A 25,404-nucleotide genomic window follows, 5' to 3' on the forward strand; every position below is an offset into this window, starting at 1 on the left:
GACTCATCGGCAGCTCTTTTGGTTCATATTTGACTTTCTCGACTCGCTTCTCCTGCAAATTCTCAAAATGAATCGTCGGTCTCACGTCCATGTCTCTGTCAGCCTTCCCCATCCCCTACGTAGGGGCTTCAGCGATCTTGCTCCTATCAATCCCTCATGTTCGTCAGCTTGTCACGGACGGTGGAAGCAAGAAACAATTCAGATTACTCGAGTCGAGCAACGATGATGAGTCTATTACCGCCGGCAAGTCGCCACAATCAGTCTGGCAGCGCGTCATTCTAGTTGTGGTGGCAGCAGCAGCCACCATCGCGGCACTCTGGTCATGCTTCAGCATACAACCAGTACTTGGGCCTAGTATCCTTCGGCTCGCTACTTGGGTAAGAGACAACGCGCCTGAGCACTTCCAAGTTCTAGAGATGGTGATATTTGCAGATCATGATTCTAGTCCAAGAATTAGTCCTCATAAGCCGTCGGAATCCAGAAGTCAAATATCGGCTAGGCTACTACAGCGCCTTGGCTAGTCTGGCTATAGGCATATGTATAGCCTGGCCATATGCTTCGTCCTTTCACAGCAACCTTGACTTCAAATTGACTTCTCGAGATGCATCGAGTATTGTCCAACTGGTCGCCGCTCTCATTCTCGTCTTCGTGAACCTCGCATTTCCAAGAGGACCTACAATCTATCGCAACGGCCGTCCAGTCGATTCCCAGAAATCTGTCTCGTTCCTAAACCGATACACCTTCTCCTGGGCGACTACAATCCTTTCCATCGCGGCGAAGAATAAAAGACTCAACATTGATGACCTCCCACTCATTGGAGACGAAGTTCGTGCAAAGACGCTCTCCGACTCCTTCTTTGCAGTCAGCTCAGCCTCAGCGCGATGGAGGAGGTGGCTTACGCTCTACTGGCCAGAGATTATCTTTCAGGTGATTTTGCAGCTCGTCGCCAATGCTGCCAACTTCCTCCCTCACTTCCTCCTCCTTACCATCCTTCGCCTCTTTGAGGACCGTGATGCGGGAGCAAGCAACCAATTGCAACTATGGTTGGCTGCCCTGGGTCTTGGGCTATCGATGGTGGTCACCTCATGGTCCATATCCTTGAGAGACTTTGTAGCTGATATGAAACTTTCTCTGCCGATTAATGAGCAGCTGCTCGCGGTCATTTCCAAGAAAGCCATGAGCTTGAAGGATGTAGTGATATCCGCCGGCGATAGCGAGGATGATGATGATGATGCTGCCAGCGACAATGACGACGATGACGATGCTCCACCCAGAACAAAACACTCTGTTCTCAATCTCCTCGGAGTAGACGTGGAAAGAGTCTCCGATTTCGTCGCCTACAGCCACCTGCTCCTCGACTGCATACTTGAACTCGGTATCGCGATCATCTTCCTAGTGTACCTGATGGGATGGAAACCCGTAGCCGCTGGTTGCGCTATTCCTGTCCTTTTAATACCTTTCTACTACCTTTTAACGAAACGGTACAGTGAACAGGAACAAGCCCTCATGGACCGCCGGGACGACAAATCTGCGACTCTGACAGTCTTGATGCGCGGCGTGCGGCAGATCAAGTTCAGCGCGCTCGAAACCCAATGGTACGACAAGATCCTAGGGTTGCGTGAAAAAGAGCTGCACAACCAGTACACCGTCTTCCAACTCGACGTCTACCTAACGGCCATCTGGACGCTGGGTCCCCTGTGCATGAGCTGTCTCTCCATCGCGACACATATCTACCTGAATGGCTCCATTGCCGTCTCCGTTGCGTTTACAGCCTTGTCACTTTTTGAGAATCTGCAAAGCGTCCTCAGCATGTTTCCCGAAATCTTTACGGATCTGCTAGATGCCAGGGTCAGCCTTCGGCGAATCGAGGGCTTCCTGGATCTGGCAGAGCATGAGGACAAGAGAGTACTCGGTGACGCTATCTCCTTTCGTGACGTAACCATTGCATGGCCGTCAGCTGCTTCAGAAGACGCAACAGGGCAGTTCCAGCTGCAGGGCCTCAACCTTGACTTTCCTCCGCAGGAGCTCACAATTATTTCCGGACGGAGCGGTGCGGGCAAATCACTACTCCTTCAAGCACTCATCGGCGAAGCAGACATCGTAAAGGGGACTGCGATCGTCCCTCACGCATCGGCCGCCAACCGGCCAGTCGACGAGGAAAACTGGATAGTGGATGGTCTGGTCGCATATGTTTCGCAGGACCCGTGGATCGAGAACGCAACGATCCGTGATGCCGTCCTGTTCGGACTGCCGTTCGACGCAGAGCGCTATGAAAAGGTCATTCATGCGTGCGCGCTCGCGCATGATCTTCAGTCGTTTCCTGACGGCGATAGTACGGATATCGGCGCTAATGGGATTAATCTGAGCGGGGGGCAGAAGTGGCGCCTGGCGTTGGCGAGGGCGCTCTACAGCCGCGCTAGTATTCTCGTCTTGGATGATATCTTTAGTGCGGTTGATTCCAATGTTAGTCGGCGTCTGTATGACAATGCTTTGACTGGCGCTCTTGCGAAAGGGAGAACAAGAATCCTGGCCACGCACCATGTTCGATTGTGTCTCGGAGGGGCTGCGTACCTGGTGAGGCTGGAGAACGGCAGCGTTGTGCAAGCAGGGCATCCATCTAGTCTCGTCCAAGACGAAACTTTCGAGCAAAAACTTGACGATGGCACGTCAGACACGTCGCTAGGTAGCAAACCTACCCCACTGAAGTCTGGCCAGCGAATAAACGCAACTCCGACGGAGTCAGATGCCCAGCCCAAAAAGTACTACGAGGAGGAGAAGCGAGAGCGTGGCGTGGTCAGAGCAGAGGTGTACAAGGCTTATATGAAAGCCTCCGGGGGCTACCCTCGCTGGATTCTCGTTATCGTTCTTTGCCTCTTGACTCTGGTACTGAACCTGGCAGCTCCTTACTGGGTCTCCGTTTGGACCAGAGCATACAATGACAGTTCTCCACGATCGGTTCTCACACAGTCTGGCGATCATCCAGATTTCAGGACTGGTGGACTGCATTTGGACCATCGCCTTGTCTACTATAGCTCGATTTACTTCGCCTTGGCATTTGCATCCTGGATCCTGGACATCATGCGTATCCAGATCATCCTCCGCGGCTCCATTAAAGCTTCCAAGGTGATGTTCGAACAGTTCGCCCAGACCATCCTCAGGGCGCCTCTCCGTTTTCTCGATATAACGCCGGTTGGCCAGATCTTGAACCGGTTCACATCGGATTTCGGCACCTTCGACTCCGATCTTGCTCTGGATCTCTCGTACCTCCTGCATAGCGGCATCATGATCCTCGGCGTCATTTTCGCAGCTTCGGTCACTTCTCCTCTTATCGTCGGACTTGGCCTGCTGACTCTGCTGGCGTCATGGGCAGTCGCTTTCTTCTATGTAACCGGTGCCCGCGAGGCAAAACGACTAGAAAGTACCGCTCGATCGCCCATCTTCGAGCTCGTCGGGTCTCTTCTGACTGGGTTACCTACCATCCGCGCATTCGGACGAGAAAAGGCCTACCTGAAGCGAATGTACGATCTGATCGATATGCACTGCCAGGCCCTCTGGCACAAACGGTTATTCTCCTGCTGGATGTCGTTCTGGATGAGCATGGTCGGCGCAATTGTACTCCCCCTTCACCCCATCACACCACTGCCACTGCTAACTATCTAGTTCGTCGCCTCCGTGACAATCACCTTTGTCACCATCCGCACCCTCGACGCCCCCCTCGCCGGATTCGCCCTCAGCTTCGCCCTCGAACTCTCCGACCACATCTCCTGGCTCCTCTCGCAGTACGCCAAACTCGAGCTCGACGCCAACGCAGCCGAGCGAATAGTGGAGTACACGCAGCTCGACCAGGAACCCCAAGCCGGCATCCCCGTGCCAGTATACTGGCCCAGCAACGGCGAGATAGAGGTTACCGATCTCTGCGTGACCTACGGGCCAGACCTCCCACCTGTCCTGCAGGACCTCACCTTCACCCTGCGCCCCGGCGAGCGAGTCGGGATCGTGGGCCGGACGGGAGCGGGAAAATCCTCGCTCGCGCTGGCGCTGCTTCGCTGCCTGGACGCGCGGTCCGGGTCCATCCACATCGACGGGATCGATATCGCGCAGGTGCGGCTACACGACCTCCGCTCGCGGGTGGGCATCATTCCGCAGGACCCGGTTGTGTTTGCCGGCACGGTGCGCGAGGTCCTGGATCCGTTTGGCCAGCATGATGATAGCGAGTTGCTGGACGCTCTAACTGAAGTTGGGCTGCTTTCGGCTGACTGCGATGCTCCGGGACCATTCTCTCTTGATGCGACTATCATAGAAGGAGGACGGAACCTCTCACAGGGCCAAAAGCAGTTGCTGTGTCTTGCGCGTGCGCTGGTCTCGCGGCCGAAGATCCTGATCATGGATGAGGCCACGGCGTCGATCGACATGGAGTCGGATATTCGAATTCAGCGCACGCTGCGGCAGGTGGTTCGTGGGTGTACGTTGATGGTTATTGCGCATAGGCTCTCGACAATTGCGGATTTTGATAGGATTATTGTTCTGGATGGGGGAGGGTGGTGGAGATGGGGCGGCCAGGGGAGCTGATGACGATTGAGAACGGTGTTTTCCGGGGTTGGTGGAGGAGAGTGGTGAGAGGATGGTGATTGAGGGCATGATACATGGCAATACTATAGATATAGATTGATTTAGAGGCGTCTAAAGAATTTGATTTCGATTTGTTATATATTCAACAACCATGGCATCTTTGCTTGAATGACTGACTTCAGTCAATGGTAGGAGTAGTTTGCCAAGGCATCATGCAACGATATTACTGTGGTCAGTCAGTGTATCAAAAAGATATAAAAACTGACACAATATCAAAATACAGGCGGTCGACAATAGACCATGAGGAATATAAACCAAAAAGAAAAAGAAAAGCCGAACGCGGGGGTCGAACCCGCAACCTTGAGATTAAGAGTCTCACGCTCTACCGATTGAGCTAGCCCGGCGAGCTGATATTTGCGGTTACTTTTAGAGCTTTATCAGAGAGCTTTTATTGCGCAACCAATCAGTGGAATGCTTGCCTAGCATGTGGGCGGATCATTTGCTCTGGTTGCACAAACTTAAGCCCTAGTCTAAGGGACTTGTTCCTAGGTACTGCAGTAGCTGACTTTCTGGACACCCGCATGTGCGCATCCAGCCTTGTGACTGGATTGGCTGATGCTTGTATCCATGGTTCAGTTGGCCATGTGTCAGGACTCAGGGGTAATCGTGATAATAACTGAAGAAATGCTGCATTCTTTGCAGTCATTTCAAGTATGAGCAGATGAGCCCTGTTATATTGATCAGATGCACTATTGAGGAATGTATATTGTGACTGGTCATATATTGATTGCCAAATGATAGTCAAGAATTCACGTCGATCCCTTACTTCTAGTCTATCTACTTTCTGGTCTAGTTCAGGGACTCAGGATGGAGCCTAAAAGGAGTCTAAATCCTGTAGCTTCTCATTCTACTTTTCTAGTCTCGCCTCTAGTGCTCACAGCCCCTCTCGGCCTGTGACTGTCGCATGTGTCAAGTCCTCATGCCTCCACTGGTCGACTAACACGTCTCTTCTCTGGATGTCCACCATCCGTCCGCTCATTCATTGCTTACTGTTGTAGCAGTTTATCCCTGTAGCGGGTTACTCCGCCAGCAGCTGAGGGGCTCCCAGTCACTCGTTTGTCTTGCTTATATGTTTAGAACCGTGATCCATGGTCGTGTGGTAGACTATCCATTCGCTTGAGTAGACTGTTCTTAGATTTATATCAGAGACGCCAGCAAAAGCAATAGGCAAGGTCACCTTCATCGTATTCACGAAAGGCAATACTGACTCTCCCCCCGCCAGGCCTCGTCTCCGCTCACTTATCCTATCTGCAATAGTAGCGGCCTTACTGACAATGCCCTGCCTGGGCGTCCTCCTAGTCCTAACCCTGTTACATCCCGCCGTCAAAGCCACCGACCTAACATCCCACGTTAACCTCTTGTAAGCCCAGCCCAGCCCCAGCCCCTGTCTCGATTTTATGTGCTATGCTAATGACAGCCACAGCACCGGCACCCAAAATGGCGGGAACAACTTCCCCGGCGTCGCCCGCCCCTTCGGCATGGTCAAGCTGGGCCCGGACCTGCTCAACCCGGGCACAGACGCCTACTCGGGCTACCTCCCCACCGGCGCCTTCTCGGGCTTCAGCATGATGCACGAGCAAGGCACCGGCGGAGCCCCCAAGTACGGCACCGTCGCGCAGTTACCGCTGGTCGGCGACGTCCGCGACCCGCTGTCGAACAAGACGGTGGCGCGGGCCGGCGCCGACGAGGCTGAGGTGGGACACTACCGCGCGCGCACGGCGGACGGCGTAACCGTTGAATTGGCTGCTACCGCGCGCGCGGGCATGTACCGGTATACGTTCCCGGCTGGGAAGACGGGGAATGTCCTTGTGGATGTGTCGCATGTTTTGCCGTCGTTTCGGGGGCAGGGGCTTGGCCAGGGGTATAAGGGGGGGAATTTGACGATTTTTGCCGACGGGCATTATGAGGGGCATGGGGTGTATGATAATGGGTGGAATCGGGCTCCGGATTGGGCTATTTACTTTTGTTAGTTGCGTTTTTGGTTTGGGTCTGCTTGGGTGCTTGCTAATGGTTGCAATTGCAGGTGGTTACTTTGATGCTGAGCCGGTCAGCAACGCGACGTATATTGGGACCGATGCGCAGGGCAGTGTCAAGCAGGAGAGCGGCTTTGCGTCTTCGACTTCGGGATCGACTCGCGTCGGAGGACTGTTCACCTTCCAGGACGACGTGGTGACGTCTCGCGTTGGGATCTCGTGGATCTCCACGCAGAAGGCATGCAAGCATGTCCAGGATGAGATACCCCACGGGACAGAGTTCACCTCTGTTGTCGCAGCCACCAAAGCCGAATGGAACACCACCGTCTTGTCGAAGGTGACCACCACCAACACAAACGCCACCAGCCTCGAGCTGCTCTACACCTCGCTGTACTTTATGCACCTGATCCCGACAAACCAGACAGGCGAGAACCCCAGCTGGACCTCCTCAGAGCCCTATTACCAGGATATCTTCACTTACTGGGTATTTCTTCCCTGTTCCATACATGCTCGACCAAACTAATGGAGTAGGACCTCTTCCGCTGCTCCACAGCCCTCATGCAAGTCCTCCAGCCCACCGCCTACGAAGAGCAAATCCGCTCACTAATCGACATCTTCCGCTTCGAAGGCTACCTCCCCGACGCCCGCTCCTCCAACTACAACGGCCGCACCCAGGGCGGCTCCAACGCCGACAACATCCTCGCGGACGCCTACGTCAAGGGCGTCCGCGGCTCCGTCAACTGGGAAGACGGGTACAAAGCCCTAGTGAAAGACGCCGAGGTCGCGCCCCAAACGACCCCATCGACCCTATGGCGCCGGATTCATCCACAAAAGAAGGCCGCGGCGCGCTCCCCGACTGGTTGGATCTGGGGTTCATCACGCCAAAGTATACCCGCGCCGTGACGCGCGCGGTGGAATACGCCTGTAATGACTTCGGGCTGTACCAGGTGGCCACCGGATTAAAGAAACACGCCGACGCGGAGAAGTATCTCAACCGCTCGCGCAACTGGCGCAACCACTGGAATCCGGAGCAGACGTCGCTGGGGTTCTCGGGGTTTGTGGTCCCGCGTAACGAGTCCGGGTTCCTTGAGACGGATCCCCTGGCGGACAGCGGGTACTGGGGGGATCCGTACTACGAGGCGAGCTCATGGGCGTACTCGTGGGCGAGCGTGCATGATATGAAGGAGATGGTTGCGCGGATGGGAGGCGAGAAAACGGTTGTCGATCGGTTGAATACCATGTTTACGGAGGGGGCGAGCGGGTCCAGTGGGATGATCTTTGATCCTACGAATGAGCCGTAAGTCATCATCTTCTGCTTCTGCTTCTGCTTCTGCTTCTGCTCAGAACGAGAGAATGAAGGTACTGACAAGTTAGCATGTTCAACATCCCATACCTATACAACTACGTCAACCGCCAAGATCTCTCTGTCGCGCAGTCCCGCAAGGTCGCCAAGGAGTACTTCAACACGGGCGTCGCAGGGCTCCCTGGTAACAGCGACGCTGGCGCTATGCAGACATGGCTGCTCTGGAACATGATCGGGCTGTATCCGATTACAGGGCAGACGACGTTCCTCATCCATTCGCCGTGGTTTGAGTCCTTGGTTGTCGATCTGGGTGGTGGGAAGAAGCTGCGTGTCACTGCAACCGGGGGTGACGGCAACGGTGATAGCAAGATTTATGTCCAGAGTCTCAAGGTTAATGGGAAGCAGTGGCGGAAGAATTGGCTGACATGGGGTGATATCTTTGAGAATGGAGGGACGCTCGAGTTTGAGCTGGGGGAGAGCCCGAGTGACTGGTTCACGGGGACTTGCCTCCCAGCCCTGCGTCGTAACCCGGCAGGCCGGGTGAGTACATTCTTATGATCATAAATAGATAGCCCTAATGTACATAGAGAATTTTGTCAATATACCATGGAGCCAATGTGACGTTTAATCATGTACTGACCATGTTCTCGCCATGTAGGGTACTATGTATTTCGTCGAAATGAGAAGAATTACAAGACAAAGTAATGAGCCACAATCCTTGACGTCAAAACCAATCCCCACTCTTACCATCTTAAAAAGAACCATCTATTTTTTTGGGAGCCGCTACGGCCATACCTGGTCATACTGTCGTTCCTGCCATCTACGTCGTTTTTACTGCATTTTTTGAGGTTGTATGGCCATAATGTCGCAGAAACCCGCTGGAAAGGGGTCAACCCGCCGACCACAAGAAATCAGAATTTGGATGTTCAAGCACACGCACTCCTAGAGGACACCAACAATCCAATTCAATTCCGTTGAACGGCTGTTTCACTATGCAGGTGCTCCACCATCTGAAACAAGAATATGACCCCAAGCAGAACTCGCAGAATGACACAAATATATGAAGCAACGCAAAGCCTCGTACGTAGGGAACGTCGATAACGCAGCAAGAGGCCCGACTGAACAAGAAATAGATGCGTCGCAACTGATCAGCCCGTTGCCTGCGCGTCACCATCCTCTACTGTCGTTTCTAGCCACCCCTGCTTCCTACCTGCGTGTCCCTTCGTTGCATTGGTACGCGTGTCAGCCCATTCGGAGGTATTCCGTGTAGACATAAGCTTCGCCAACTGATCGGTGGAGAAACCAAGTGAGAAGCCTTAGTGAGAAGCCTTCCAGAAGATTATTTTGGAGGTATCTATTCGCTAGACAAAATCACGGCAAGCCACGGTCCCCATATATCCACTCGTCCCCTGAGTTTCACCTTAAAGATGTGGAGATTACCCAGGAGGCGTAGTCCAGTGAAGCGCCGACTTGGAGTCGAGTCTCAGACATGTCGGCTCTATAAAGGTAGTTTTTAGCACTCCCGAGATGCTCACTTCAGGCTTGGGTTGCCAACTTATGCCCTCACATTCCCTTTCGTTTTGCTTCTGAGAGGCTTCTGAGCGACGATGCGTCTTCACGCCTTTACTCTGCTCACCCTTCTAGGGCTGGTACCTAGCTTGGTCGCTGCATCACTCTCCGGCTCAGTCGGGCCCCTGACCTCAGCGTCAGCAAAGGCGGCCAAGAAGACATGCAATGTGCTCGACTATGGAGCAAAAGCAGACAAGAAGACCGATCTGGGACCACCTCTCGCGGCGGCATTTGCGGCCTGTAAGTCGGGTGGGTTGGTGTATATCCCCGCCGGGAACTACGCCATGTCCACCTGGGTCAAGCTGGCAAATGGTAAGGCATGGGCGCTGCAGATTGACGGCGTCATCTACCGGACCGGCACGGACGGTGGCAACATGATCATGATTGAGCATTCGAGTGACTTTGAGCTCTACAGCAGCACGTCGTCGGGTGCCATGCAGGGGCTGGGGTATGAGTTCCACGCCGACAACAACTGGAGTGGGCCTCGTCTACTTCGACTGTGGGATGTCTCGGACTTCTCGGTTCATGACTTAATTCTTGTCGATTCGCCCTCCTTTCACTTCTCGATCGACACTTGCTCCAATGGGGAGGTCTATAATATGGCAATCCGTGGTGGCAACCATGGCGGACTGGATGGTCTTGATGTCTGGAGCACCAACATTTGGATTCATGATGTGAGGACTGCCCTCAGTTTGGCGGATACGATCAGAGATACTTTTGGGTCGGGACTGATTGATTCAATAGGTCGAGGTGACGAACAAGGACGAATGTGTAACGGTCAAGGTATGTTCTTGAAACATGAATCTAGTATGTCTAATCCTAACGTAAATCCTTAAAAAGAGTCCCGCAAAGAACATCCTCGTGGAGAATATCTACTGTAACCTGAGTGGCGGTTGCGGCATGGGCTCCCTTGGGGCAGACACAGATATCAGCGACATCACCTACAAGAACATCTACACCTGGAACTCGAACCAGATGATGATGATCAAGAGCAATGGTGGCAGCGGCACTGTTTCGAACGTCGTTCTCGAGAATTTCATCGGTAAGCAGCAAGCACTTTCCCTTTGTCATTCAACATACAGGCGGGCTGACCGAGGATTCAAAACGGCCATAGGTCACGGCAACGCTTACTCCTTGGACATCGACAGCTACTGGAGCAGCATGAGCGCCGTCTCTGGAGATGGTGTCGAACTGAGCAACATTACGATCAAGAATTGGAAGGGAACCGAGGCGAACGGCGCACAACGCGGGCCCATCAAGATCATCTGTCCTGACAAAGTGCCCTGTTACAACATCCTCATTGAAGACTTTGCCATGTGGACCGAAACCGGCAGCAAGCAGTGGTACTCGTGCCAAAGTGCCTATGGTTCTGGATTCTGCCTAAAGTCAGGATCTAGTCACACCTCTTATGCAGTGACCACAACCACCGTCAGCAGTGCCCCGTCAGGCTATTCGGCGGCGAAGATGCCTTTGGATTTGTCGACTGATTTCGGCAGCACCAAGTCAATTCCGATCCCGACCATTCCCACATCTTTCTATCCTGGTGCAACCCCCTACAGCGCTTTGATGTCTAAGCAGTCTACCAAAGCTGCCAAGGCACGCGCGGTTGACATGAGCGTGGAGACACCTGCAGCCGCATCCCCGTCAGAGCAAGTGGTGCAGGGCGCTTCACAGGAAACTGGTCAGCCAGCTCCTGAGAGTGCTGGTCCTGTTCCTTCGGGTAATCCTAGTCCAGTACCCGCAGGCGGCAATCGACCATCGAGACACCGTCATGGTCACCACCACTTCGGGAGTGCAGCATAATTCTGCCTCTAAATGGTATTGTATCCCCCATCTTGAGCTCGATGATACGGTTCGAGTCCATGCAGTTTCCCGAGCTTTTTGTGTAACCTTTTAATCATACCGGACGAGCTCCGGGTTCAGTTCTGCTGGATAGAATTCCATTAGCTTGACACATTTTCATTCTGCATGATTAGCTAAGTTGTCAACTAGTTTGAATCTTGAAGAAACAACCAAGTCACTGCAGGTCAGTGAGACATCACTAAGCGATTTTTTGCCACTCAGTCTCATGGGGGGCATCCGCGAATCAAAGGTGGATTCCCGCTTCAATTCTAGGTAGTAATGGCTCATAAACGAACGGTCATTGTCATCAAAGTGCGTATAACTGTAGAGGCCTGAAATTACTGTAGCTGACTTTTCGTCGCATCTTCAAATCATGCCTTTCTCGATGCGGGCACGACCGTAGTCTCATGGAGGGGTCTGGTCCGGCGGTTCGAGCTGCAAAGTGGAGAGCTCCAGACCGGCCCGCAAGGAACAGAAAGGGGAGGTTGTGCGTTGCAACAGTTTGTTCCACCTTAGTAGACGAATCAATTGCATCGTCCCTTATCAACAGGTGGCAATTGACTTTAATAACACAATGCAGGGGTCGTCCAAGCGTTGAGACGAAGAAAAATTGGGCCCGGTCAGTAGAGAAAGGAAAGGTTGAGAAAAGATGATGTCACATGTGTTGGGAGCTTTGGCCTTCGATCTCTGCCTTAGGCTAGCCTAGATATGCTCCTCCCCCGCAATGGGCTTGGGGCTTGCTCAGGGACAAAAGCAGGTTTCCCTCCTCCCTGTCCTCCGCAATCGTTACATTGTGTAGAAAGAAAAAAAAAATTACTTCATATCTCGTCACCCGCCCTTTTTCTAAATATTTTCGAATTGGACGTTGTTGGTTGAGCTGAGTATCTCCTCCGTCACGTTTCTTGCGACATTCCATCATCCGCAGAGAGCTTATCACGGGCTATCTTCTGTAACCATGGCGTCGACTGAAGCTTCAAATATCGCTCAATCAGCGCCTCCAGATGGCACAGGTCAGCTAGAACTCGAAATCAACCCCGTTGACCTGCCAGGTCACTCATACTCTACAGGTGTCATCCAGTTGGATCCTTGGCTTGAACCGTTCCGCGACGCTCTACGACACAGATTCGGGTTGGTCGAAAACTGGATCAAGACAATCAACGAAAATGAGGGTGGTCTAGACAAGTTTAGCAAGGTTAGTATACTTCATAGCTGCCTCTGTTCTGGCCTTGATGTTCTAGCGTTCGAAGGACAATCATTCCCATGGTGGAATTGACATCTGAGCTAACGAAACTGCATTCTCTATCGTAGGGCTACGAGAAATTTGGATTCAATGTCAATGCCAATGGAGACATCACATATCGGGAGTGGGCTTCCAATGCTGTGCGAGCTTACCTAGTCGGTGATTTCAGTACGTCATACTCCATAGTGTAGCGATCGTTGGAGCGCATACTGATTTGAGCAGACAACTGGGATGTAACAGCGCATCCCATGACAAAAGACGACTTTGGCGTGTGGGAAGTTACAGTGCCCTCGAAGGACGGCATACCAGCTATCCCGCATGATAGCAAGGTCAAGGTAATTACTCGTGATAAGCACCTCCCCCAGCCCTGTGTTGCTTACACATCGTCTAGATTGCGATGGACATTCCCAGCGGAGAGCGAATCTACCGGATACCTGCGTGGATCAAGCGTGTCGTCCAGGACCTCAAAGTGTCCCCCATTTATGAGTCCGTGTTCTGGAATCCTCCCGAGTCTGAACGGTACAAATTCAAACATTCCCGCCCGAAGAAACCGGAGAGCCTCCGCATCTATGAGGCCCATGTGGGTATCTCATCCCCCGAGACCCGGGTTGCGACATACAAAGAGTTCACGAAGAACATGCTGCCTCGGATAAAGTACTTGGGGTACAATGCAATCCAGCTCATGGCGATTATGGAACATGCCTACTACGCCAGTTTCGGATACCAGGTCAACAACTTCTTCGCAGCGAGCAGTCGTTACGGCACACCTGACGAGCTGAAGGAGCTTATTGATACGGCACACAGTATGGGCTTGACAGTGCTTCTCGACGTTGTCCACAGTCATGCGTCAAAGAACGTCGATGACGGACTGAACATGTTTGATGGAACAGACCACCTTTATTTCCACGAAGGAGGAAAGGGCCGGCATGAACTGTGGGACAGTCGGTTGTTCAACTACGGCCACCACGAGGTCCTGCGCTTCCTTCTGAGCAACCTTCGTTTCTGGATGGAGGAATACGGCTTCGATGGCTTCCGTTTCGACGGAGTCACTAGTATGCTTTATGTACACCATGGTATTGGAACGTGAGTGGACTCTTCGACTTAAATACTTGACTCCTCCACTAACTTGTCGTCAAGTGGTTTCTCAGGTGGATACCACGAATACTTTGGCCCTTCTGTTGATGATGAGGGTGTGATGTACCTGACTCTCGCCAATGAGATGCTCCATACTCTGTATCCCAACTGCATCACCGTGGCAGAAGACGTCTCCGGAATGCCGGCCCTCTGTTTACCTCACTCCCTCGGTGGCGTTGGGTTCGATTACCGCCTCGCAATGGCCATCCCAGACATGTACATCAAACTTCTGAAGGAAAAGCCCGATAGCGAGTGGAACATGGGCAATCTCGCCTTCACCCTGACCAACAGACGTCACGGCGAGAAGACAATCGCCTATGCAGAGAGCCATGATCAAGCGTTAGTCCCCTCCCGGTATCTGCAATGTCAATCCATAAAAACTAACTTGCTTCAGCCTTGTCGGCGACAAAACGCTCATGATGTGGCTCTGCGACAAGGAAATGTACACCCACATGTCCGTGCTGACCGAATTCACCCCCACCATCGAACGAGGCATGGCTCTGCACAAGATGATCCGACTGGTCACCCACGGCCTGGGAGGAGAGGGCTACCTCAACTTCGAAGGCAACGAGTTCGGCCACCCAGAATGGCTCGACTTCCCCCGTGCCGGAAACGACAATTCCTTCTGGTATGCCCGTCGCCAACTGAACCTCACCGAGGACCATCTCCTCCGCTACAAGTTCCTCAACGAGTTCGACCGCGGCATGCAGTTGACCGAGGAGAAGTACGGCTGGCTGCACTCTCCACAAGCCTACGTGAGCCTCAAGCATGAGGTCGACAAGGTCCTCGCCTTCGAGCGCGCAGGTCTGCTCTGGATCTTCAACTTCCACCCCACAGAGAGCTTCACCGACTACCGTGTTGGTGTCGACCAAGCAGGTACCTACCGCATCGTCCTGGACACTGATGATCCGGAATTTGGCGGCTTCGGCCGTAATCTCAAGGAGACCCGCTTCTTCACGACCAATATGTCCTGGAACGGCCGTAGTAATTACCTGCAGGTCTATCTTCCTACCCGAACAGCGCTGGTATGTACTCCATCCACCCTTCCGCTCCCATTTGACGATTCACGAGCTAACAGAAGCTTCAATGGCAGGTTCTCGCCCTGGAAGAAACACTGTAGTCATTTTAATGCATTCATGCCACTTGTGGTCGCGTTCGATACTAGTCATTACATATTGATATCAAATATATTTGCGCTATCTAATAAGCACGAACGCACAAAAGCTTCGTCTATATAAACGTTCATCCTGATTACTTCGATAACATATTTATGTCTCTGCGCAATTCAATGTAGATATTGTCCCGTACTTTACAAATCATGCTGTCTTGCGACATATATATTTTCTGATCCCTAACGAGAATACCAGCAGCATGCTCAGTGCTCAATGAACTGTCGTCATGTTGTGCCTAATAAACCTCCAATGCTGTCTGACTGACTGAATTATATTTTGCAGCGAGTATGTCGCTTTGTCCACCTACGTTTAGTTGCATTCATTGCTGCAAGAAGCAACGCTACAGAGAAACGACATTCATAGGAAGAAATTACTCTGAAGTAGGTCATGGCTACAATTGCAAGGAATCAACTACGCGAAGACTCTTTCAATCCAACAAAAGAAATGGTACAATTGTCCCAGCCCAGTGGGTATTCAGGCTGGCTGTGGTCATTTTAAACTTACTTACATGAGCACATAGTGTAACACAAGCCCGGAAGTTTCCATCCAGACTTACAAGGGTAGATGCAAGTGCTCCTTTTCCTTTTTCATGGAAACTTTCTTTCTTTCGAATCCCTTTCCTTAATTCGAGTACTGTACACGCATCGAAAGAAACCGGAACACTGGAGAAAGAGATTCCATGTCTAACAACCATAAAAAGAAAAGGGCGCTTAAAAAACAATATTACATTTAGGCCTTGCCCTCGAGCTCAGCCAGGATCTTCTCACCCTTGGCGCGGGCAGACTCGAAGTCACCAACCATGTAGAAGGCAGCTAAAAGAAGGACATCAGCATTGATTTCGAATTTTCAGAAAATGGACGATGTTCAAAACTTACCCTCAGGAAGATCATCACCTTCACCGTTGATGATGGCCTTGAAACTGCGGATGGTGTCCTTGAGGTCGACCAGCTTACCCTCGATACCAGTGAAAACCTGGGCGACAGTGAAAGGCTGGCTCAGGAAACGCTGGAGCTTACGAGCACGCTCGACGGTGAGCTTGTCAGCTTCAGAAAGTTCGTCCATACCCAGAATAGCAATGATATCCTGGAGGGACTTGTACTCCTGGAGCATCTGCTGGACACGGGTAGCGACGGCGTAGTGCTCCTCACCGACGATACGGGGGTCGAGCATACGAGACTTGGAGTCGAGAGGGTCGACAGCAGGGTAGATACCCAACTCAGAGATACCACGGGACAAGACAGTGGTGGCGTCCAAGTGAGCGAAGGTGGTGGCGGGGGCAGGGTCAGTCAGATCGTCAGCGGGCACATAGACGGCCTGGACGGAGGTAATGGAACCCTTCTTGGTGGTGGTGATACGTTCCTGCATACCACCCATGTCGACGGCCAGGGTGGGCTGGTAGCCGACGGCAGAGGGGATACGACCGAGCAGGGCAGACACCTCGGAACCGGCCTGGGTGAAACGGAAAATGTTGTCAATGAAGAGCAGCACGTCCTGACCCTCCTCGTCACGGAAGTACTCGGCGATGGTCAGACCGGTAAGGGCGACACGGGCACGGGCACCGGGGGCTCGTTCATCTGACCGAACACCAAGGCGACCTTGGATTCACCCTCGAGCTGAATGACACCAGTCTCCTGCATTTCGTGGTACAGATCGTTACCCTCACGAGTACGCTCACCGACACCAGTGAAGACGGAGTAACCACCGTGGGCCTTGGCAATGTTGTTCTACACGAGGTGCGTTAGTGAGAAGATCGAGCGAGAATTAGCAGAACAATGTGGAATAAACTCACAATCAACTCCTGGATGAAGACAGTCTTGCCGACACCGGCACCGCCGAAGAGACCAATCTTACCACCACGGGCGTAGGGGGCGAGAAGGTCGACGACCTTGATACCAGTGACCAGAATCTCAGCGGAGGTCGACTGCTCAATGAACTCGGGGGCCTCAGCGTGGATAGGAGCGAACTTGGTGGTCTTGATAGGACCACGCTCGTCAATGGGGTCACCAGTGACGTTGACGATACGGCCAAGGGTGGCAGGGCCGACGGGGATCGTGATGGGAGCACCAGTGTCGCGGGCGGGAGCACCACGGGTCAGACCCTCGGTACCTGAAAGCCGGACATATGTCAGTCGATTCGATGGAAAAGCAGCGCCGATATCGCCAAGAAAAATCTAGGTGTCACGCCGGCGATTATGAGCAGAGAGGGCGGGAGCTTACCATCCATAGCAATTGTACGGACGACACTCTCACCCAAGTGTTGCTGTTACTCGGTCAGCCAAGGCACGATTGATGTCATCGAGGTTCGATATCAGATATCAAATACATACAGAGACCTCAAGGACGAGCTTCTGGCCGTTGTTCTCGGTCTCAATGGCGTTGAGAATGGCAGGGAGCTTGTCACCGTCGAACTTCACTGTAGGCTAGAGTCAGATATCGTGTTTTGACATTGCTATTGACCCCATTTTGATGGCTGTTGAGATGGATTTGACGCCAGGAAAAGATTTTCGCGGAGGCTGCCAACAGGGTTTTCAACGGGGATATTCGGACGTACCGTCGACGACGGCACCAATGACCTGGTGAATCTTTCCGACGGAACCAGCCTCAGAGCTGGCGAACCTGGCCAGGGAAGGAAGGCCATTGGATCTGAGGGGCTGGATTGCGCGACGAGCGACGGGGGAAGGTCGAGCAAAAGCAGCCCTCCCGAAGGTCCGGGCAAGACCGCTAAATCATCCAAAAAACCGAGGTTAGCGGGCGAAAAAATGGGAAAAAAGGCGATTCAGCGAGAATTGGCGGTGCAACAAACCTCTTGAACATTTTGATGGTGTTTAAGAGCGAAAATGGGGTTTAAGAGGTCAAAGGGACAAGAAGATGGGGAGAGGGAAGAAAGAGGGAAGGGAAGGGAAGAGGTTGAGGTTGAGGTGGACACGGGCGACTGTGTCCGGCTTAGCCTTTCCGGGGCGGTTTTGCCGACGATCCCGTGATGTACCGAGCAATGCGCAAGAAAACCCAGTGCGCAACAAGCCTCATATTCTTGAGGTTAAGAAAGCACCGCTATCTCGAAAGTCATCTTTCTTTCATCTTCAATGCCTCATGGTCAGATGCTGTGTTCTTCCGGCCATCGAGCCCATCTTGTCCGGGTTTCCACATCTCCATACTTGCCCTGGTGTGGTCACCTAGGGGAATTCGCACACACAAACGGGAGACTTCTTGGCGCCCGGATGCAGGGAGCTTTGGATACCTGTACAAGTTGTACACCAACCCCATCAAAATTTGATACTCGTTTTCACAATGATGCATGTAGCTTATCACCAGGTCAACCAACATATCATTACTTATTCGACTCCCTCAAATGAACCGATCAATTTATTTCATCCTCTTTTATCTGCTCTTTAGTACCGGTGGCTCCGAGAGCAATCCCCGCTCCTCTCCTCGGACGAACGCTGCTATGGAAATTTCTGACGTGTTCTTGTAATCTGCTTGTACTGCGTATTACCCATGGCAGGGTATCAAGTTCCTTTCAGCTTATGAAGCTGCCAGATAGCAAAGGCCAATGTTGTTCTCAATGTAGGAAAATGAACTGAGAACTACCTGCAACTTCAATTATAGGGAGCTGTCGTTTAGCTTACGCTGCATTAGCATTGGCCAACACGTAGACAGGCCATTGCCAGTATACAGCCTTTCGGTCATATATCTCCATTGAAGCAGCTCTTGAAGCTGTATAAATGGGCACAGCGTTAGAGAATTGCCCATTGGATGTGCGTACTGTGGTGTGTAAGTATCTATAAGAGCAAACTCTACGTCATCGATACCAGTAACAAAGTAGGAAGACAATGCAACAAATGATCTATGGCTACAAAGGAGATACATTGATTATTGCACAGTACGAGATACACAAGGTTTTTCGAAAGTCGAATTGTCAAGATTGGAAGACAAGGGCGAAGTCAAAATTGTCCAATGGACCTAAGCACGCAGCCAAGGTCAACAGAAAGGACGAGGGGACGGGCACTCAACTCCAGCACTGCCTACCCAGCGTGTCTGAATGCCACACCTGTTCCTCCCAGATACTTATCCTTCAATTTACTTCTCGGCAGGAGGGCTCTGAACGAAGCCCTTGCCCTCGTAGCCCTCACTGCTAATACCGTAGAGAGGGTTGATGTTCTCGCGCTGTTGTAAATCCAATGTCAATAACTATCCAACGACACAAGAGTAAAAAAGCTCCACTAAGAAGCTCCTCATAACAGCCATATACACGTACCTTGGCGTACTCGTTGGAGGCTTCCTGCCACTCCTTGGACATGGTCTTAGGCTTGGGCTTGGCGAACAGATGGATCACGTAGAAGACGGCGAAGGAGGCCAGGGTCAGCTGAGTGACCTTCCAGAAAATCCGCATGCCCTCGCCCTTGGGAGGAGCCGCGCGGGGGCCGTGAGGACCGAAAGCAATCCAGTAGGCTAGAGTCTCTGGTCAACAAAAATCTGACTACCGCGGAATGTCTGGTATCCGCGCCAAAGAGAGATACATACCAGCCTTCTTCTCCTGCAGAGTCATCTGGTGCCAGTCAACCTTCATACGATCCCTCAGCTGCATCCACAGTTCGGCCTGCTCCTGGGGAGGCATGGCCTCCCAGCGCTTCTCGATACCGGCGAGTGTGGGATTCGAGATGGCGTGCTCGGAAGAGGCGCGGGTCTGCTGGGAAGCAATGGACTTCTGCTGAGGCTGAGGACGAGTGTTCAGGCAAGCAATTGGGCTAGGAACAGTGCGGTAGGAGCGAGTGGCCGTGCTGGGCATGGCAGAGCTGCGAGCAGCAGCCCGAGAAACGGACCGGAGGAACATTATGTGCGTGAGGGCGCAAAGGCGACGAAAAACGTGTCAATTGAGTAGACGATACTCTCCGGTATAAAAGAGCGTCAATTCCCCGGATTGGAGGCTGGTTGAGGCTGGTCAGTGGGTGGAGGAGGAGACAGAGACGATGTTTGACTGTGGTTTGAGGTGGAAAGTCGAGTTTCCGAACGACAAGCTTAGTCCGTTTTGGCGGCCTTCTGATTGGTCGACAGCCACACCTGTCTTCTGACAACCCGGCCGTTCCCTCATCAAGGACATCATAAGTTTATCGAGGTCGCACATCCATTCGCTAAAGACTCTTTCATTTTTCAGTGCCTACACTGCCTTATCCGCTACAATGGAGATATCCAATTCCGACCGGGCGACTTGCCGTTTTGGTTGATCCTCACTATTACTCATCTCTACAACGGCAACCCCTGCGAAAAGAAAGAGGGATGATTTGTGGAGGTGATATCGTGTATTCTACTCTACAAAGAACCGTCGAAATCACACCCCATAGCAAGGCAGCAATATTCTGTACAGGCAAACGCTGACTCATGAAAGAAAGAAAATCCCCCTCCCAATCGTTTTGTTCACGATGACAATCGCAATAAGATGGTACGGTCACTATAGAGGCGGTCAAGTCGTAACAATCTCATATTGAAACTATGTGTGTGTGCTGGAAGGGTCATCGAGTCGGTCGCTTGGAGGTACTCTCGACCCTCATATGAGATTAGTGCGATAACTAGCACACACACACACTAGGTCAACTGGCCCGGACCCAGCCGGTGCCGTCGTCTATTTACCGGCCTTACCACCGCTGGCCTCAGTCAGAACAGCCTTCCACTCAATGTCGGACTTGTCATCGGCGTGGATGGAGGTGTGGATGTTGAGAGCGTTCTTCAAGTTCTCCCGTGTGCTGGCATAGATCATGGACCACTAGAATGGTGACCGTCAGAATGTGCAACTTTGACAGAAATAATGGAAGACCCAAGCCATACCAGAGTAGGTGTGTCTGAGGGAACCCAGGAGATGAAAACAATCTTGCTTCTACAGATTCGGTCAGCCACAGAAGCCCGTGTCATTTCAGAGCGAAGCAAGCAATCGTACCTCTTGCCCTCACCGCCACCGAGATCATACTCGACATCGTAGACTGCATAACGAGGAGCAGGGTTACCCTTGCTATCCCTGGCAGCATCAAGCTTGCTACGGAAGACCTCGTAGTCCTCTTCTTGCGAGACCTCATCGATGACAACCTCCTTCTTGTTATCGGCGATCTTGAAGATAATGAACTTGGTCTTGTTGGCCTTGTTGCCGCTCATGCGGAACTCATTGAATGCAGTGATGCACTCATCTGCGATAGAGACACTATAGCAGAAAAGGTGGTCCGTCAGTACGAATGCGCAATCGGTTTGGCTAGTGCCGAGCCGCCGTAGGAAGCGGAAAAGGTACAACTGTCAACATACCCGGATGCGAGCTGCGAGGTAAGAAATACCATTAGTAAGTGTGCCCCTACGGGGAGGAGTAAACCGAATGATTATGACATACCGACATGGTTGCCTGTGTGATATAGACCCCGAGGCTGATTTAGGAGATGATAAGCTGCATTCGCACGCGATGTTAGTTGATCCCACTTGAATCTTCTCGATACCTTGAGATTTGCTAATTAGTCAATGCTCACTTACATTAAGAAGGCTCCCGAAATATTTTACCAATAGTGGCAGTTTGGGGCAAAAGGGGGTGAAATAATAGAGAGTGGAGGATTGCGAAACGGAGATGGAGATAGAGGGGCTTTGCTGTTGTGCTTGCGTTGTTGATGTGATGGTGGGGGTGGGTTCCTGCACGTGACCTTCACTCGCACCACAAGCACAGCCCGTCCTTTTCTTGTTTTCCCCCCCCTGAATGGATGATTTTCGTTCTCCTTTTTCGCTAGGTTGTGAGAATATCAGCAATTTGTAGATTGATAGTGTCCAGAAAGCCCTAGAGTTGCAAGATTGAATCTATACACTCTGTTTTCTTTCAGGTTGATGACCACAGTTAACTTATATCTGTACCCATTACTTTGCTGCCTGTATGTTAACAAGTCTTATTTGCTCTTGATATATATTTCTTACAGGCATATGATATAGAAGGCCTGAACCGCTGTATACAGCCAGGCAACACAGTTATCACGTTTCCTATGTTTAAGACAACGTTGCCATATCACAGCTATCGGGTCTGCCTACATCATAGCTCCATATTATCATCCATTGATGGAACTCAACCATGGGACCCGACGACGACTAGCCCCTAGCGAGCCATCTAACGTCAAGTAATCCACAGTAGCCTTACGGATGTGACCTTTGTGTCACACTCGAAGACGACTTCCTAAAATTCCGAGATTTAGCTCTGATACAGAGTTAGTATGATGAGCGAATCTTAAGCCTAGGGTAAGGTAACTGTGGATTTGTGGGTCGCACTGGATGAGATAAATTGGAGGTTTTATAGATGTTATGCTCGCAGTGCCATAAGGCAGACGCGAGAAGGGCTCTTATTTATGTACATCTATCAATATGTATCGAGATGGTCAACAATCGTGCTCAACCCACAGCTACCTGATCTTGCGACAGGTCTGAGAGGAGCCAGAAGCGAACGTGAACTATCATAGAATAGAAAGGCATCAAGGCCAAACAAGAAATGGCTCACAGGCGTAAAATGGGGTATATCAATATGAACCGTAAAAAGTCGTTTCACAAGCATCCGTCGAGCCGCTTCGCGACCACTATAAAATGATGGTCCAGTAGCTGCATTGTATGCTCGCGACAGCGAAGGAAATGAGTGAGGAATCGGATGGAAGAAGTCATCATGTCTTTGGTACATCAAAGTGACAAGACGGAGGGCGTAGAGCCATACTAACTAGGATACCCTACTCCTCCCTATTGGGGAACTGTATCGCTCCTATCCTGCCGATGGGTGCGATGCTGATGGGAGAGGACAAGGATGCTGTGTCATGAAAGCATAAGACCTCCGGACGGTGCGAAGAATCATAAGGTTGTGGCAATCTTTGAGTCAAAAAGTCAGGCTGGAGGTCACGAAACATCTTCATCCTGCCCGCCTTCGATGATCTTTCTCCAATGCTGTGGAAGACAGACACAGACCAGCGGGAATGCCTTAATATCTCCAGTAGGCGATGGAGAGGCTGCCAATCTCTGTGATCCGTTAGATACACCGCTGTCACGCTGCTCGCGGTGCCTGGCGTCATAGTCTTCTGCGGTCTCCGGCACGCGAATGCCAGTCGCCCATCCATCGTCCCAAATGCCAATCACCTTCAACATTTCTCCGCGTTGCAAGGCAAACTCATCCCCTGCCCGCGGCTGATAGGCCCAGAGGACAGCTACCTTATCACCGGGGCGTATGTCATCAGGTGAGTAATAATCTTGGAACGAAGACAATTGCTCCGACTGCCCACTCGCAACGCCTTCGGGTGAAGAGAATTGGCCATTAGTACCTGAGCGAGGCGAGGAGTCACTATATGCGCCAGCCAGGGCGGAGTTGCTGGAGAGAGATCCATGGCGTCTTCCAGTGACCGGCGGAATTCTCTTTGACATTGCGCCCGGGCTCGCCCCGTAACCTTCCGAGTCGGACGTATCGCTGTACTTGGCACCTTCAAAGCGAGCCGGAGAGTTACGAGAGCGCGCGGGAGACAAGCTTGGGACCTCGCGCAGAGCAGACATCCTGGCCACCCGTCCGCCTGGCACCGAGGGTAAGCCTTGCTGATTTTTATCCTGTTGCGGCGACAGAAATCCTTTCCGTTGCGGATTGGGCTTATTAAGTGCACTATAATCCCGTGACTTGCGTCTGCGCCGTAGACAAAGGAGGACCAAAAAGATAAGAGCTGCCAGGAGGGCGGCTCCCGCAACAGATCCGATGACGATGCCTGCGATTTGCCCTCCCGATAGACCATCATGAGCACCGGCATCTGCTGTCGGGTTGGAGGTTGAGGTGAATATTGGACGCAAAGTCGCAGTTGGGGTGGGAATCGTAACGCCTTCGCATCGGCTCGCGGCATTCGCATTGACACAGCATGAATCAGTCGAGTTGGGTGAACTGGCTCCGCAGAATCCACATAGTCCGATCAGATTCGACCTATAGCCGCACTCGTGGGGTTCGTTATCCGCGCCGGAAATGCAAGTACCAGTGAGTGAGTCGGCAGGCAAGGAGCATATGGTAAAATCTGACCGGATTTGACTCATATAATTACTGCCTGTTGTCCGGCAAAGGTCAGCATTGACGACGATTTCCTCCTCGCTCGTGGCCATCAAGGCGCAAGTGTCGGCACAAAGCGGCCTTGACTGCTGATCAGAAAGATTGCAGTAGGTCTTTGAGCTTTGAACGAGTCCGCTGCATAGTGTACTGGTGGTATAGCGGGCATAGTAGTTATTCGTGTGGGTGAGATTGACTCCTTGGCATCCCAGATAGTCGATATACCTAAATATGATCATGACGCTTTAGTCGAAGCTACGGGCGACCCTGGTCGGAGTTATACTTACTTTTGCTTGACATACGAGCCGTTCACGTAGTTGCTCAATTCTCGATCAAAATCGTTCAGATCCGAAACATATTGCATGAACGGACTACCAGGAGGTCAGCACGCAGCGAGCAGGTGGATACATGGGATATGGCCTACAAATCTGTGTAGAGACTCGAGCTGGTTGATATGGATGAGCCATTGAAAGCAGGGCACTGCGTGGACCCCGATAGAGAGATGCAGGTGCCTGCCATCTCGCTCCTGACCCTACAGGGTAACCTCGAAAGAACGAAAACGAAAGTTGAGGAGCTCGGATGTAGACAGAATTTCAGATGCGTTATCAAGCGAAGTAACCGAACTCGGTTCTCATGGTGTTGTCTCTCCCCCGAAATGATTATCGCAACTCAATTGGCGGGAAATTGCGCAAGTCAACGAGACGGGAGACGCAACGCGTCAACCTGGAGGAATGGACGGAAAAGAGTGTTGCAAATGATGAATGGTGACGAACAGTGGTGCAAAAGTGAAGGCGAACGAGTGACTTGGGTTCCGAGGAAAATAAGGTCTGAGAAGTCCGCGAAAAACGGCGTACCAAAGATGGGATAAAAAGAGTCAGAGAAACAGAGACAATGGGCCGGAAAGAAAACGACAGGGAGAGTGTTGGCCCTAAGGATGAGTAGCGTCAGAAAGAGAAAGTAACAAACGGTTTGGGCGCTCCCAAACGGACGTGGAGAAAGAGAGGACGGGCTTACTTCAATTATAATATAATAACAATAATATCTGGAAGACAGGACTTCGTAGCACAGATCACAGAAAAGCTTTTCAAAGTTTCAAGGGTCAAAGTAAGGTCTTGAACCCCAAGTCGACTCGATTATCGCACATTCGCAGTCTGCAGAGGGCAGTCTGCATCCAAGGCGCGGCGCAGAAGAAGAAGAATAATAATAATAAAAGGGGGTATTGGCCGCTTAGCCAGTAGATAGATAGTCAGGTACGGCACAATAACTTAGGTAGTCCTGCTGCACATTGCCGGTCACTTTAGCCTCGAAAGTTTGTGATAGGTAATTAAACAGACTCCACTAAAACGAGGCTAGAACTAAACTGACCTTGGCGATTTGCGGTTTGCGGTGCCGGAAGCTGTTGGAATCCGTATGTGAGAATAACTAATAATAAGGGTCGAGATCCACTGGTGCTAATCTTATACGGAAGTAGTAGGTAAGTAT

General features: G+C 51.8%; 8 protein-coding genes and 1 non-coding gene across 9 annotated transcripts; 4 read left to right on the forward strand and 5 right to left on the reverse strand.

Moving 5' to 3' along the window:
• Positions 1-89: 89 nt before the first annotated feature.
• Positions 90-4,669, forward strand: P174DRAFT_458004 (putative ABC transporter; the record flags this gene model as incomplete). The annotated part of the gene is made up of 6 exons (XM_024829605.1): positions 90-377; positions 433-469; positions 500-3,612; positions 3,661-4,521; positions 4,548-4,613; positions 4,634-4,669. The coding sequence occupies 6 exons, from the start codon at positions 90-92 to the stop codon at positions 4,667-4,669; spliced, it is 4,401 nt and encodes a 1,466-aa protein (XP_024685927.1).
• Positions 4,670-4,900: 231 nt separating this feature from the next.
• On the reverse strand, positions 4,901-4,973 carry P174DRAFT_t51. The gene has a single exon. It is a non-coding gene; the product is annotated as a tRNA-Lys (tRNA).
• A 569-nt stretch (positions 4,974-5,542) lies between these two features.
• Positions 5,543-8,511, forward strand: P174DRAFT_510373 (alpha-1,2-mannosidase family protein). The gene is made up of 7 exons (XM_024831668.1): positions 5,543-5,796; positions 5,852-5,989; positions 6,053-6,594; positions 6,653-7,086; positions 7,134-7,354; positions 7,375-7,899; positions 7,977-8,511. Exons 2-7 carry the CDS (start codon positions 5,904-5,906, stop codon positions 8,461-8,463), a joined length of 2,295 nt encoding a protein of 764 aa, XP_024685928.1. The 5' UTR covers positions 5,543-5,796; positions 5,852-5,903; the 3' UTR covers positions 8,464-8,511.
• Positions 8,512-9,512: 1,001 nt separating this feature from the next.
• Positions 9,513-11,277, forward strand: rhgB (putative extracellular rhamnogalacturonase; the record flags this gene model as incomplete). The annotated part of the gene is made up of 4 exons (XM_024823242.1): positions 9,513-10,148; positions 10,219-10,257; positions 10,315-10,516; positions 10,589-11,277. The coding sequence occupies 4 exons, from the start codon at positions 9,513-9,515 to the stop codon at positions 11,275-11,277; spliced, it is 1,566 nt and encodes a 521-aa protein (XP_024685929.1).
• Positions 11,278-12,084: 807 nt separating this feature from the next.
• On the forward strand, positions 12,085-14,995 carry P174DRAFT_439112 (1,4-alpha-glucan branching enzyme GLC3). Its single transcript, XM_024826715.1, has 8 exons — positions 12,085-12,326; positions 12,384-12,508; positions 12,625-12,724; positions 12,779-12,891; positions 12,948-13,639; positions 13,694-14,029; positions 14,085-14,715; positions 14,784-14,995. Exons 1-8 carry the CDS (start codon positions 12,272-12,274, stop codon positions 14,808-14,810), a joined length of 2,079 nt encoding a protein of 692 aa, XP_024685930.1. The 5' UTR covers positions 12,085-12,271; the 3' UTR covers positions 14,811-14,995.
• A 596-nt stretch (positions 14,996-15,591) lies between these two features.
• P174DRAFT_418308 (F1F0 ATP synthase subunit beta) lies at positions 15,592-17,675 on the reverse strand (the record flags this gene model as incomplete). The annotated part of the gene is made up of 8 exons (XM_024824681.1): positions 15,592-15,674; positions 15,738-16,377; positions 16,422-16,586; positions 16,652-16,968; positions 17,079-17,121; positions 17,189-17,274; positions 17,413-17,582; positions 17,665-17,675. The coding sequence occupies 8 exons, from the start codon at positions 17,673-17,675 to the stop codon at positions 15,592-15,594; spliced, it is 1,515 nt and encodes a 504-aa protein (XP_024685931.1).
• A 1,033-nt stretch (positions 17,676-18,708) lies between these two features.
• Positions 18,709-19,764, reverse strand: P174DRAFT_439114 (cytochrome c oxidase subunit IV family protein). Its single transcript, XM_024826716.1, has 3 exons — positions 19,383-19,764; positions 19,117-19,310; positions 18,709-19,025 (listed from the first exon to the last, which is right to left on the reverse strand). Exons 1-3 carry the CDS (start codon positions 19,690-19,692, stop codon positions 18,939-18,941), a joined length of 591 nt encoding a protein of 196 aa, XP_024685932.1. The 5' UTR covers positions 19,693-19,764; the 3' UTR covers positions 18,709-18,938.
• A 714-nt stretch (positions 19,765-20,478) lies between these two features.
• On the reverse strand, positions 20,479-21,234 carry P174DRAFT_428788 (actin-binding ADF family protein; the record flags this gene model as incomplete). The annotated part of the gene is made up of 5 exons (XM_024825532.1): positions 20,479-20,619; positions 20,682-20,730; positions 20,791-21,048; positions 21,147-21,157; positions 21,229-21,234. 5 exons carry the CDS (start codon positions 21,232-21,234, stop codon positions 20,479-20,481), a joined length of 465 nt encoding a protein of 154 aa, XP_024685933.1.
• A 1,514-nt stretch (positions 21,235-22,748) lies between these two features.
• On the reverse strand, positions 22,749-24,441 carry P174DRAFT_458009 (SH3 domain protein; the record flags this gene model as incomplete). Its single annotated transcript, XM_024829606.1, has 3 exons — positions 22,749-24,147; positions 24,210-24,293; positions 24,347-24,441. 3 exons carry the CDS (start codon positions 24,439-24,441, stop codon positions 22,749-22,751), a joined length of 1,578 nt encoding a protein of 525 aa, XP_024685934.1.
• Positions 24,442-25,404: the final 963 nt, after the last annotated feature.

Source organism: Aspergillus novofumigatus, assembly GCF_002847465.1.
Source record: "Aspergillus novofumigatus IBT 16806 chromosome Unknown P174scaffold_2, whole genome shotgun sequence".
In the NCBI taxonomy this organism is placed as follows: Eukaryota; Fungi; Ascomycota; class Eurotiomycetes; order Eurotiales; family Aspergillaceae; genus Aspergillus; species Aspergillus novofumigatus.